Genomic DNA, 13,224 nt, shown 5'->3' with positions numbered 1-13,224 from the left:
GAAATGTGTGACTTTAATGTTTTCCTCATTTGATTTATATTATTAATGCTCATATAAACCATGAAAAACATCCAAATCTACTTGAGTGCTGGCATTCCTGCTGTAACCTTTTGGGCAGCCATCATTCCTTGCAGAATAAAATCTAAATTAATGTAAGCACTAGAAGGCCTCCTAGTCTCACGCCAGCTGATGTTTATGGCATCAGCTCTACTGTAGCCTACTGTTTAGGTGTTTGAGATTGTGTGGCATCCCTTAAAAACACCCTGAAGTTATTTCTCCAATGATGTAGCCATCAAGTGTGCACTAGTGTTTTATGTATGCCCTGAATCTGCAAGACTGTGGTTAATACTCTAATTTTTAAGTACAGAGGCACCCATTATACAGCAGAAGGGCAAAGTATGAACCACAGTGTTCAATGGTGAGGTAATTATAGACTAAGGATCAGAATAACAGGTATATGTAAAAACTGGCACGTGTGTGTCTAAGGCAGTGTGAGAGGTAATTTGTAAGGAATAAAATACTGAAACTTAAAAGTGTACAGACAGACAGACAGACAGACTAAAACTCATCTCTATATATTTATGTTTTAGTAAATTTTACAATGTGTTAAATATTAGTATAGGATATTAATCTACAATCACTAGTGTTGGAGGAATATTCTAGATTTTTAGCTATTGGATTGTCTTAATTAAATATTTATCTTAATATTTAAATACACATCTTAATTCAAGGATTGTGGAACCTACAACTGAGTGATTCTGACAAATCCATCTTAATTTAAACCTTAATTTAATAAGAAAGTGGTAGCACCATGGACTACTGTGAAGATTAAAAGTGACATTCCATTTAAATAAATTTTTCAATAACTTACCCAAAGAACTTTATAAGCATAAAGTATCAATATAGTATTATCATCAATCACATTAAAAATGGTATATGATCTCTGAAACTTTTTGAAGATATTTTTATTTCTGTGCAAATGTGTAAGTGGGGGAGGGATGCATATAAGTTCAGTTCCTCCAGAGGCTAGAGGCCAGAAGAGGACTTGTGATCCCTTGGGTCTGGTGTTACAGGTGCTTTTGAGCTGCCCATGGTGGGGCTAGGAACCGAATCCAGGTCCTCTGCAAAAACAGTGTATGCTTCTTTTACTGATCATCTCTCTAGCCCCAACACTGAAGAACTCTTGAGAGAAAATAAAGTCAACAGTTGGCCATTCTTTAAGATAGCCTTAAAGAGTGCTCATATTTGTGACTATAGATTAGACTGAAAAAGGCTATGACTGACACTGAAAATAGTTGCTAGTAACCCAAAAGTAATAATAATAACATAACTGATAGATGATCCCACAGTCAAATATCTTCATATTTATTTTAAAATTTGTTTCTTTAATATTCGGGTATTACAATTTTATATCAGTGGTATTCACAATAACCAAGAAATGGGAGCAGCCAGCATAGTCATTAGAATCATGCTTAAACAAAACATGGTTGTACACCTTCAATGGAATATTATTCAAGCATGAAAAGAAAGAAATTACTGTACTATATTGCAGCATGGGTGAATCCTGAATACCTTGTCTTAAGCACAATGAGTCAGTTACAAAAAGACAAATTTAGGAGTTAGAGGGGAAATGAAAGGGAAATGAATATAGAGTATATAAGAAATGTTTCAAACACACACACACATACACACAAATGTGAATATAGTTAATGGTAATTATCATACAATTAAAATGATAAATACTTTCAATTTCAGTTGGGCAGTGGTGGCGCATGCCTTTAATCCCACCACTAGAAAGGCAGAGGCAGGCAGATCTCTATGAATTTGGGGCCAGCCTGGTCTAAAAGAGCGAGTTTCAGGACAGGCTCCAAAGCTACAGAGAAACCCTGTCTAGAAAAAACAAAACAAAGAAGACTTTCAATTTCATATATTTTAATAATTAGTTGAGTAGATGGGCAGATAGACAAACATATAAGTATAGAGAAAGGAGAAAAGATTCCTTTCATACGGACATAAATAGGAATGTCTGGCCACACAACTACCAGACAAGGTTTATTCCTTTCGTAATGAGCACAAACCAAATACCACATTAGTCAGGTTATGGTCGAGTTTGAATCTCTATCTTCAAAACAGTCTTTGAAGAAATGACCAAATCACCAAACAACTGGACCATCCTATGGTGCATACGGCTGGTGAGAATCTGAGAGCTACAAGACCTAGGAGTCAGTGGCAGGAATGGAACACGATTCTCAAGAACTGATTATAAGACAAAAGGAAGCAAACCCACCATGCCACACAGACTTTTAGTTTATATGAAAAAGTGAACTGTGTTTCTATACATGGGGGAAAATGAGAATTTAAAGAGAGAATCCAGTTTATAGAAACTAGAATGGGGCAGGATATGAAGAAAAATGTCATCTTGTGTATTTTCAACTGTCATGCTTTGAAATATTTTGGTGGAAATACACAGTAGAAAATATAACACAGGGATTTTCAAAAAACTCAGACAATGCATGAGTGTGATCACCTATAAAAATATAGAGAAATAGAGTTCAAACACATCTTAGAGAAATGATTTAATTCCAGTGATGAAGAAGCATACAACTTATGAAACTGGGAACAAATATTTTCCTCATAAGAAGACACAAGAGATATCTGCAAAGTTCCAATGGAAAACTAGAAAATCTATTATTAAATTGTTATCTAGGTGTAGAGGCCAAGAAAGAATATTTCCAATTAGCACAAGCCTTAAAGAACACACCACACAAGCTATTCAATAAGGAAAGAATGGTAGGTAGATTTAAGAAAAATCAGTGATAAAGAAAACTAGGTAAAAATGCATGAGATAGTTTTAGACATAAGCAAAGAAAAACATTGTGAGAGCCAAGTCATATAACATAAATATGAAAACCTTGAGGTCACAACACAACTACACTATATAATAAATATTTTATATGAAACACATAATAACTCTAACCTAATAAATGTAGTATAAACCAGGAGCCAAGTGACAAGGAGCTAAGAGGAAAGGAAAATCTGCCTGCCTTTTATAATTGGAGAAAGTTTATAATGACATAGTCAATTGTAATTTTCACATAAAGAACAAAGTAATTCAACCACTTGGTTTTTCTTATTTTTTCTCTTAATTTTTGTTTATTAGCATTTTTTTTATTTCATACATTTTGTTATATTTTGGTAACATTGTATATTTTACTTGAATAAGCATAACATTGCAAACCCAGTTTGGTGATATTATGTCTGTCTGTCTTTATACAACTATTAACCAGTATATCTAAACTGCTTTTGCTATATGCATTCTTAGAGACAACAAAGTAATTAGCTGATGGTGATGGTTGCCTAGAAGGGACAACCCTGCTTCCTGCAACTAGTTTCCATTGTTTTTATATTGTCATACTGAGATTTTGAAAAGAGAATGGACCTAAACCCCAGTGGATTGATTCATCTTGATCATTCTTATTTAGACAATGCTAGTAGAAGTCTTAACAAACACAATAGCACTGGAGGAAATATCTATGTGATCCTGACACAAAACTGAAGGTCTTGAGAGTTCTGCTGCATATCCCAGGTTCCACTTCCTCACCTTTCTCCATCTTGTGTAGTGAGTCTACAAAATAAAATCCTGAAGCAAAGTATTCAGATGGCAGAGGAAGAAAGAGGTAATTACTACTGTTGACAGCCCTCCCATTGTATTTACTATTAAGATGATCAAGAATGGATGTAAAAGTTAAGAGTTATTTTCTTAGGGTCCTCATCTGGGATAGTCTTCACATAGTCCTTATACGCAGAGGTGTTTAGATCTAAGTGTCCTGCCATTTGACACTCACACAAGTGGCCTTCACTGAAGGTCCCCAGTGTCTTAGAGCTTACACTGACACTGAACAAGAAAGATCATAGGTGGTTGTTTCTCACGACAATGCCACAAGGAACTACTGAGGATGTTCCATAAGCAGCATTGCTGGCATTATTTCTGGACCCTGCTTCATTCCCAGAATTGATGTTGTAGATATGATATGTTGTTATTTTGTTGGCTGTGTCAGAGGAACCTGGTTCTATCTAAGAATAGATTAACAAAAACATGACCACCTTGATGACTTATGTCTCTTATAGGCACAAAATATAATGGATTGTGAGCACGGTTTCTCCTCTCTGAGATCTGTAGCAAATTCCAGATGATGGTCTAATACATGAGATGTTTCCGATTTTCCGAACGCATGCTGTTAGAAGAGGAGGAAGTAGGTGAAGATTCTTTGAAGTTATTATTTCTCTTACCCCGGTTAGAATAAAGGATTTGTGATGTACACCATAGTCAGAGACCTAACAAAATGTTAACTGTTTATGATCTTGTCCATGAATATTCATTGTCCTCACTTTGCACTCATCAATTAGTAGTAAGAACAACGTGAACTCTGAGGCTACAGATTGCAGGACGGAATAAATCATCATTTTTAAATTGCATCACTAAAGACACTGCATATTCCTTTGTGGAAGAAATTTCATTTTATGCTCCACAGTAAAGTAAATATAGATTAGAGTATAGGGAAGCAAAGCTTACACCTTGGTTTCTTTCCCTACAAACATAGGTCAAGGAAATAGTCTTTGATTTGATTATAGAGTATTCACTAATTTAAAGCTAAAAGAAGGATTGCACACATGGAATTACTAAATTTCTCATTAATGTTTTATACAACGTAATGAGGATTTTTTAAAGTACAAGACAGTGCATTAGTCATAATGCAGAAAGAAAGATTATTTTTTATTATTTTTATCTTACCATCCATACTATCAATTAGAGGAAAATATTGTGGTAATTCAGACTGTGACTGTGTTTCAATTAATTGTTGTCAAAAAACAATGTGTCAATCAGAATCAAAAGCGTCTAAAGAACTATCAAAGTAGTAAAGATAGCAGTCATACTCCTGCTTATTTGATATTGTCTCTGACTGAGTTTGCTACGATCACCGGCAGATATTTGCTGAGTCTTTTTTTTTTTTTGACAGAGCTTTTAATTTTAAAAATGTACTAAGAGCAGTAGCATGAAATCAAACAAAAAATAAGCAGATGGGATGTTAAGCAAACTGCATAAGCATACACATCCAGGTCCCCGTCCAGACCTAAGATGGCTGAGTTGCAGGATGGGGTTGCTTGGTGACCAACTAGTGTTGTTTCAGCCACTGAGTTATCTAAACATCAGAGACGGAAAGGTCCCCTGGCCAGGAAAAGTATTGAAGGATATACTTATCCTTTCCAGTTGTTGACAGTTTTTATTTTGAATCCATTTTTGCACTCCCAGTTTTCAGTTTTGGGGTTTCGGGGGGCAAGAGCCCCTGCAAAGCGGTGTCTATTCTCTAGATAAAGTAAGAGGTAAACCCAGCTCCTCTAACTATGGGATTGACAGATTGCCTTGTTGCAATTAAGTCTATGTAGTGTGTCTAGTCTGTTCTTATGTACCCTCCCAATTGCTATTTGTCTCTCTTTCATTAAATAAAAGTAGTTAATTAGCCCAGGCCTGTCCTCTCCTCTTTCTCTTTTCCTTTTGGCTGCAATAATGACGTCTAATTATCAGCAGCAGTGGATTGACGCAGCATCAGGAGCAAAGCATATCTCACTAAAAGGAAAGCTACCCAATGTCCCTCAGACCTCAAGGAGCTCAGAGTGACTCTCCATCTGCTCAAAAGTACCATTCATGGGCAGTTTTTCATTTCAACCAACGTGTGCAATATACACGCTTTGAATGAAAAGAAAACATATTTCTGTCTTTTTGGATCCGTGTCATGATGATGGCAAATGAGTGTGTGTGTGTGTGTGTGTGTGTGTGTGTGTGTGTGTATGTGTTTAGGGGAAAATGCATTCAGACATTGGGAAAGAAGATAAAAAGGATATTTTATTTATTTTCTTAACTGGTTGAAACTGTGATTGGCTGCCTCTCAGAGAAGGTGGAGCCTATAATTCTGTGTCAGGAGCAGCAGAAAATTTTTCATAAAGAACAGTAGAAGAGCTCATGAATTAAAATCCTATTCAACATTTCAAAATAAGCTTGAATGGAACACAGAGTGCTTTAAATACTGCACGGAAGTCATTTAACAATATAACCTGGCAGATCGCATTGTCTCCCATTAATATATGGAATCTTTACTGAAAAGAGAAACACGTGCTACGTTATTATCCCCCTGCAGCTGTCACTCTCCATTAGGTGTCTTAGCAGTAATTCTCTAACAACTCCACGTTTATTTTTTTGACATGAAAATATGAGTGTCACAGCATGTGAATGCTGGTTTGAATAACTCTCACCCACGATTATCTAGGTGCCTGTATAACCTTTATACAACTTGTGTTATTTGGAATTTTAATTAGTCTTTAAAGGGACACATATTCTAACACATATATCGGCTATAATCAAAACCATACAAGCATGAACTCACTTGGACCCAAACAGAGAATCTAAATTTAAGACAGAAAGAATGAAAAACTGAAAAAAACTTTCTGGCTAGCCATGATATATAATATAATCTATAATATTGATATATGACCATGTTAAATAGTACTTTAAAAAGATATAACAACATTTTCGTCACTCGGCTAGAATTATAATTCACTCTGCTTAACAATAAATTATTTTTTTCTGTCCACTCTTAGCATTAGTCCCCTTCCAAGTGAAACAAAGCAATTCGTCTCTGTTACACACTTCTGGCTCATGCAGATGTAAAGAAACCTTACTCTAAATGATGCCAAACTGGTCCTTTTCATTCAGCAAGGCAAGCCAGTGCCTCAGCATTGTCTTTAGCAGCGCTCTGCGCTACAGGAGAAAGCAAAAGAATCGTTGATATCTATCTCCTGCAAATCTTTCAACAACTGAACCTCAAGAAGAAGGGGTAAAAAAACTTTTCTGTGTTTCCAGTCCACCCTTGTTTTCAAATTTTCCAGATAAATTCCAAAAGAAACCTCCATCATCCAAGCAACCATTCCCAAATAATCTTGGGTGAACCAAAAGCTTCTTTTCAAACCTGAGTGAGTCCTCCAGACGGAGCTTGAAAGTGTCTTTCATTCTCCTGAGAGAAAGCACAGCCTTCTCCTCCAGAAGCCTTCCTTCTAAGATCCTCAGGGAGCTGTGCACTGGGAAATAGTCACCAGTTAAAAAAAGGGGGGGGGGATTGGGAGGAAGGAGCAAAGCTCAACGAATCCCCAAGCGAGACAAAAATACAAAGGGTGCCAGATAGCTGCTCCACCCCCACTCTAGGTGAGTACCCATCATGAGGCAGCTAGGTGTTGTACATCTGACCTGAGATCTTACTTGTAGACCCCTGTTCCCATCTTCTTGCAAAGGAAGCAGATGCTGCTGAAGCCTCCCAGCCCCACAGGCATCTACGTTTTAGGATGAAATATACCGGTCTCACAGCCGGTTCCTCTTTCACTACAGCTTTGTGGATAAAAGACTAGAACCAACCCAGAAAGAAGAACAAACACACCATTTAATCGCGCCCAAACCCATCTCTTTGTTGTGCATTGCCTAGCTGGAAGCTTCAGTGGTGCGAGTGAAGAAGGGAATGGGGGCGGGGAGGAGGAATATCCAGGATCTTATCTGCCAACCAAACAATCGTGGCTAGGATCTCAGGGGGCTACTAAGGCGCGCAGACTGTCCTGTGTCTCCCCGCTGGCGTTCTCACAACAAAACTCAATAGTGTCCTGGGGAAAGCCCCAAATACACCTCAACCGCCGCATTCGTGCTTTGTGCCAATAAAGAGACACAGTAGCCTATCCATCAGCCTCGTTATCAGAGCGTGTGACTCGGCTTCCAGCCTGGCCTTTAGGTGCCCTGGCGGAAGTAGGACACGCGCCAGGCGCCTAGCGAAGGGCATGGGACAATGGCCTGGCCAGGGAAACACCAGGCATCACCAAACACGGTGAAGGCAAGCTTCAACCCCTGTCCCGCAGCGCAGCCCCAAGGCAGGCAGGGCCGCCAGCTCTGCGGGTTCGCTGTTGCTTTAAAATAAAGGACCACAAAGACTTTCTAGAAGGGAAATCACGCCCGGCCACTGCGTCTGTGTAGGACTTGGAGAGGGGGTTGAAGGGGGGGGGGGGGCAAGGAGCCAACACTGGCTCCAGCATCTCCCTGCCTTCCCCTCTCTCCGCCCTCCCTTCCGGGCTGCTCCAGCAGACAAATAACAGAGAAGGCGGCTCACCGTAGTCTTGACCCGCACGAAGAGCACTTGCTTGGCGCCGCCGCCACCCGCGCGGACCTCATCCGGCTGGCCCAGCTGGAAACCCTTCGATTTGACCCAGAATTTAAATTTGGCATTGTCGGTAGAGCTTGACTCGGAGCCGTTGAGGAGCTGGACGATCCGTTCGTATTTCTTACGGGTCACCGTCTTGGTCTTGCCCGAGTCCCCATAAGTCCTAAGGCACCAGTCCTGGAACTGGCGGTACATGTCGCGCTCGCTCTCCATGTTCCCACTGCGCTGCCGTGGGCCGGATGCTCCCAGAGCACTTCGCACCTGTTCACCCCGGGCTCATGAAATACGCAGCCCAGGCCACGATGCAAGGACGCGAGGTCCTGGCCGAGCCGCGGGAGGCTGCCTCCGGTGAGGTGGGGGGGTAGGACCAGAGAGAGAGGAGGAGGGTCCGGATGGGCACCAGCAATCAATGCCCTGTGCTACCAAGTCTGGTTCTTTCCTAATTGCAAAGGATGTCTCGGACTCTTTTTCTGGTGCCCTTAAGGGAGGGTCCGTTTAATACTGTGTGATCAGCACCATCCCAACAGCAGCTGGCCCAGAGGAGCTGGGTTTCTGAATAATTAAAATCCCTTTCCTTGGTTTATTAAAAATCCCAATATTGACTTGAGGTGGTCCCTAGATGCCTCGCCCCAGGGATGTGTCCAGGGCAGGGCAGGCAGAGCGCAAGACAATCTCCAGGCGCGCGCCCCAGAAGCTTCCTCAGTGGATGGTCCAGGAGCCAGGGCTGCGCCTCTAGCGAAAGCAGCCCTTAGTTGGTGAGCCTCGAAGGGCACAGGGGTCCCTGGATTCTCCTCCTTGCTGGGTCCTGCTCTGCCTTGGCCTTCTCAGTGACAGGACTAGAGAAACAGAAAGTTCTTACCTGTCATGTTGGTCAGCCTATCAGATCCCGTTTTACAGGAATTTAAAAGAACACGAAGGTATCCCAAAAATGACTCAACATGCCTTTTCTTCAGATGTATTGGGCTAAATTCTAGCTCGCAGGTAGGTTGTAAGAGTTAGTTTTCAGAAATTGGCCCAGTATTCATAGACACCTGACCATAGTTGTCTAGGACGGATGGAGTACCCCAAAAAGGAATCCGGTCCTGGGAATGTGGGAGCAGGAAGGCAGGCCGCTGGCTGGGGCTCTCCGGGATAATGACGGTGTCCCCAAGATAAGACCCTCTGGGTTCTGCTGAAGTGGGTACAAGACATGGAAATAAGTTTACCGCACAGAACCTTTTGCGTGAAATTAAAATGCAGAGAGCAGTCGTTCCCCCTCCCTGGGTTATAGTTTGCTGTTCACGCGGGAGGTTTCGGTTGTCTATTTTCCCACTGCCACGTCATGGAACCCCCTCCGCTGCTCAGAGGAGCCAAATCGGAGTTGCTCCAGACGATTTTCCCAAGCAAACGAAGTCAGCGATCCCTCCATCAGGATTTCCACCCTCGTGTCACGGCTGCTCAGTAACCAGGGGAGTTCCAGTCCTGCTCGTTGCGGCCGCTCCTCTTTATTACACTCCCTGCCTATGCCCCCGCGGGTCGCAGGGATCCTCTCAGCCAGCCCGATGGCCCGACCCGCGCCGCCTTTCTTGAGGGGTCCGAGCCCACCCTGGCGACTGCTTCGGTCTCCCAGGCGAAAGCCCCGGTGGGAATGCAGCTCAGTCCTCCGCCCGCAGCCGGTCCCGCTGCTCTCAGGCTGCTCAGTGGCTCCCGCGCGGCCAGGCTGAGCGTGTGCGTATGTGTGGTCGAGCGAGGGTGTGCGGGGCGGGGGGTGCGGGGGTGCGCGTCTCTGGGAAGGTCTAGCGGCGGCCCCAGCCGGGACTGACAGCCGGGGCGCTGCGCGAGCAGCTCCACACACTAAACCTCTCGCCTCTCCCCTCACCCCCACCCCTCCCACTCCCCTCTCCTCCCACCCCCCACCCCTAGGCCCCTTCCAAGCTCTCTGATTGGCCAATGGGACAAAAGTTTCTGTGGAGACGGCTGGGCGCTGACGTCACGGGCAGAATTGTCCCATTTAGGGATCCCGGGGGCAGTGCGCATGCTGCAGGCTGCAGGTTAGAGGCAGGAGGAGGTAGCAGCGGGCCGGGCGGCAGCCAGGTGGCAGAAAGGAGCTGGAGGCATCCAGGTGGGGGGACGAGTCCAGCAGGGTTTCCATGGAGATTTCCTCTGGGTCTAGCCTAAAAACAGCAGATCAGCTGACACCATTAGCTCAGGACCTAATTACTGCTTATTGGAGCAACAAATGAGGGACAGGGCCAGCTGCAGAGGAAGAGGTTTGCCCCCGCCCCCCTGTCTCCTCCTTTCTCTCCCTCTCCATCGCTCTTGAGTCCTGGGTGAATTCTCATTAACTTGCAGGATTCCTATAAGGGCTCTGCTTCTCGAGAGGCCACCCTTACTGCTTTATTCTTTTTAGTTCTCCTTTTTGCATCAAAGAATAATACAATAAATGGGTTGTCCTGAGTCCTTGAATTTTTGCTCAATAAAGAGGGTTCAGTAGAACTCCGAGACGCTACTGCCAAAGAGTAGTCACAAATCTACCACCTCTCAGGGAGAGGATGTCACTTTGAATTGATGGATTTTACTGTTTGCCTTTAGATCGCTCGCGCGGCGCTGTTTTAAAAATACCTGAGTGTCTTAAATATACCAACATACGGAATGAACAAATGAAGGACTGTTTTTTTAATTGCCCTTCTATGTGTGGTGTGTTTGTCAAGAACAGCTCTGAAAGTTTTGTTTCTGTTTTTCTAGATAGGGAATGATTCCAAGCAGAGAGATATAGGTTTGCTATATATCGTCCATTTGTTTCCCAGAATTTCTGAACGGGTATTCGGTTCTGGGTACTCATCTACTCAAACGAAAGCTAGTTCTATGAAGCTGACTTCGTCATCAGATATGTTGGTCCATAGTTACGTGTTCTTTTTGATGTGTCTCTATTCGGATAGATCTTTCTGATATTTGAGAGGTCTTTAAGTACTTTTGGGACCAAGAAGCACCCTTCCTGGAATATTCAAATTAAAATATTGTTTCCTGCCAAAAGCCTCTTAATAATGACTTTTATATTAAGATATATACCTTACTTTGGCATACAGTACTTGTAAAGATCCCTGCTTCAAAAATTAAGAATAATAAAACAAAATTTATAATGTACACTGGTATTTATTATTTTTCTTAATTATTTTACTTTGTGTAGTATCAATAAAATTTTGTGTGCTTTTTTTGACCCAGCAGAGGGTGACAGCAACTTAGAATTGGAGAATATTCTGTTGGGTCATGAAAATCCGAGTGTGCCTGGTGCTGTGTTTACACACTTATACGACTATGTCCCCCATGTTCAAGGAGAAATTTGATTGTATGACCCTTGAAAAGTCATATTCTCTTGCTTTCTAAAATAACCCTGACCTGATGGATAAATCATGTAACAAGTGATTAAGAAATGGGTATGGAAGCTGAGAGTGGTACTCAGTCCTTTCCTCCTGGCGCTCAGGAGGCAGAGGCATAAAGATTGATGTCAGGGTGAGCCCAGTCTGGGCTATATAGTGAGTTCCAGATAATCAGAGCTACATACTGGGTTCATGACAAAGGAGGGGTAGAAAGAGAGGGAGCAGAGGAGGAGAAGGGGAGGGGAATGAAGAAGCATCTATTTCTAATGACTTTTGCTGAATAATGTTTGAGTGAATTTTATCCTCATTTAGCAGATCTCAAGGATCTGAATTGTATTTATAAGTTCCCTGTCAACATAGTGTACGGACTTAGGAGCACCTCAACCTAAGTTAGTGACAGGACACAAACACAGCATTAACCTTCATTTCCATTAACTAAATGAGATACAGAAACGAAAAGCCCCCATGTGCTAAAGTAGACTATATAACATCTACATTTCTTCATGGAAAGAAGTAAATAATTATGGAAAGACTATTCAAACTGGAACAAAGGAATTTCAGGGCCAGTCTTCCAAAAGTTTGTGATTGTATTTTTGGCACTGGAACTGTTTTTGGCTCTGCGTTTGTTTGCATTATTGGCTGGGAAAACTGGGCAAAAAGCTTTGGGTTATCCCTCCTACCTTGGGTGCAATCCCTAACAATTGAAACCTTTCTTCAGTGATTCACTCCGGTTTTATCTTAAGTTCTCAGAGTTAGGTCTTCCCAGGTCTGCTGTGAGTGTTATATTGAACCTCTTCTTTATATATAAAGAAGATCTAAACCAGTTGCCTTGAATTTAATGGGTGATGCCCTTCAGAATTGCTATACAGCTTACCTCCCCAAACAGTGGTTCTATACTTCATATACAGCATACAGCACCAACCCTCAAATTGAGCCTAACCTAGGACCTAGTAGGCTGAGGGGAAAAGTAGATAATGAAAAGGATAAACATGATTGTAGGAAAAATATTTTTAAGTTTATAATGCCCAAAATTTTAGCCATAATATGCCAAAATTAATATGACTTTGTCACAGAAGTTAAATTTCTTTCAATCCTGTGGTCAATTTATATTTCATAAATAAACCCTTGCACTTAATATATCAACCGGAACTATTAATGAATCTCTAGGCTCATCAACAAATTATGGCAAGCACAGATATATAGGATCATATGTCAAAATAAAAATGCTTTGTTGAATGCATTTGACTCACACGTATACTCAACAAATAATCATGAGCAACCAGTTCATTTGCTTAAGATGAATATGCATGCAGGCTCTTCATCACACAGAACTTAAGTACTCCAATGGAAAACGGAGAGAAACAATGGTGATACAGGAGGTGGACAGTGCTGAACAGGAGGACTGGACAAGTGTAATGCGTATTTTTCTGAGTGGGTAGCACCTCATTGGGATATGCCATGATACACAGTAACCAACTACAACAAGAAACTGGAAGAGGGATCACAGAGCACACATATGCCAAAATAAAAGAGTTATTGACATATTCCAGGAAACCAGGAAAGAGAGAAGCAGAGTGTGATACTGAAGTCATCTTTGGCAGTCAGCTCTTGCAGGACAG

General features: G+C 41.9%; 1 protein-coding gene across 5 annotated transcripts in view; it reads right to left on the bottom strand.

The window, feature by feature from the left end:
- LOC121453452 (nucleolar protein 4) overlaps positions 1 to 8,799 on the bottom strand; it is a 350,206-nt gene extending 341,407 nt beyond the window's left edge. For 2 of the 5 annotated variants that reach the window (XM_041660243.1, XM_041660246.1), the window contains exon 1: positions 8,199 to 8,798. In XM_041660243.1, coding sequence (XP_041516177.1) covers positions 8,199 to 8,462 — 264 coding nt within the window. In that variant the 5' untranslated portion in view covers positions 8,463 to 8,798. Of the gene's footprint in view, positions 1 to 7,022; positions 7,135 to 8,198 lie in introns of those variants that run through there. The other 3 variants (XM_041660248.1, XM_041660244.1, XM_041660245.1) reach the window with 3 other exon arrangements.
- Positions 8,800 to 13,224: the final 4,425 nt, after the last annotated feature.

The sequence above is a fragment of the Microtus oregoni genome, unplaced genomic scaffold, assembly GCF_018167655.1.
Source record: "Microtus oregoni isolate MIOR12 unplaced genomic scaffold, Mior012 000011F_ref0000422, whole genome shotgun sequence".
Classification (NCBI taxonomy): Eukaryota; Metazoa; Chordata; class Mammalia; order Rodentia; family Cricetidae; genus Microtus; species Microtus oregoni.
This window is presented reverse-complemented; position numbering and strand designations above follow the sequence as displayed.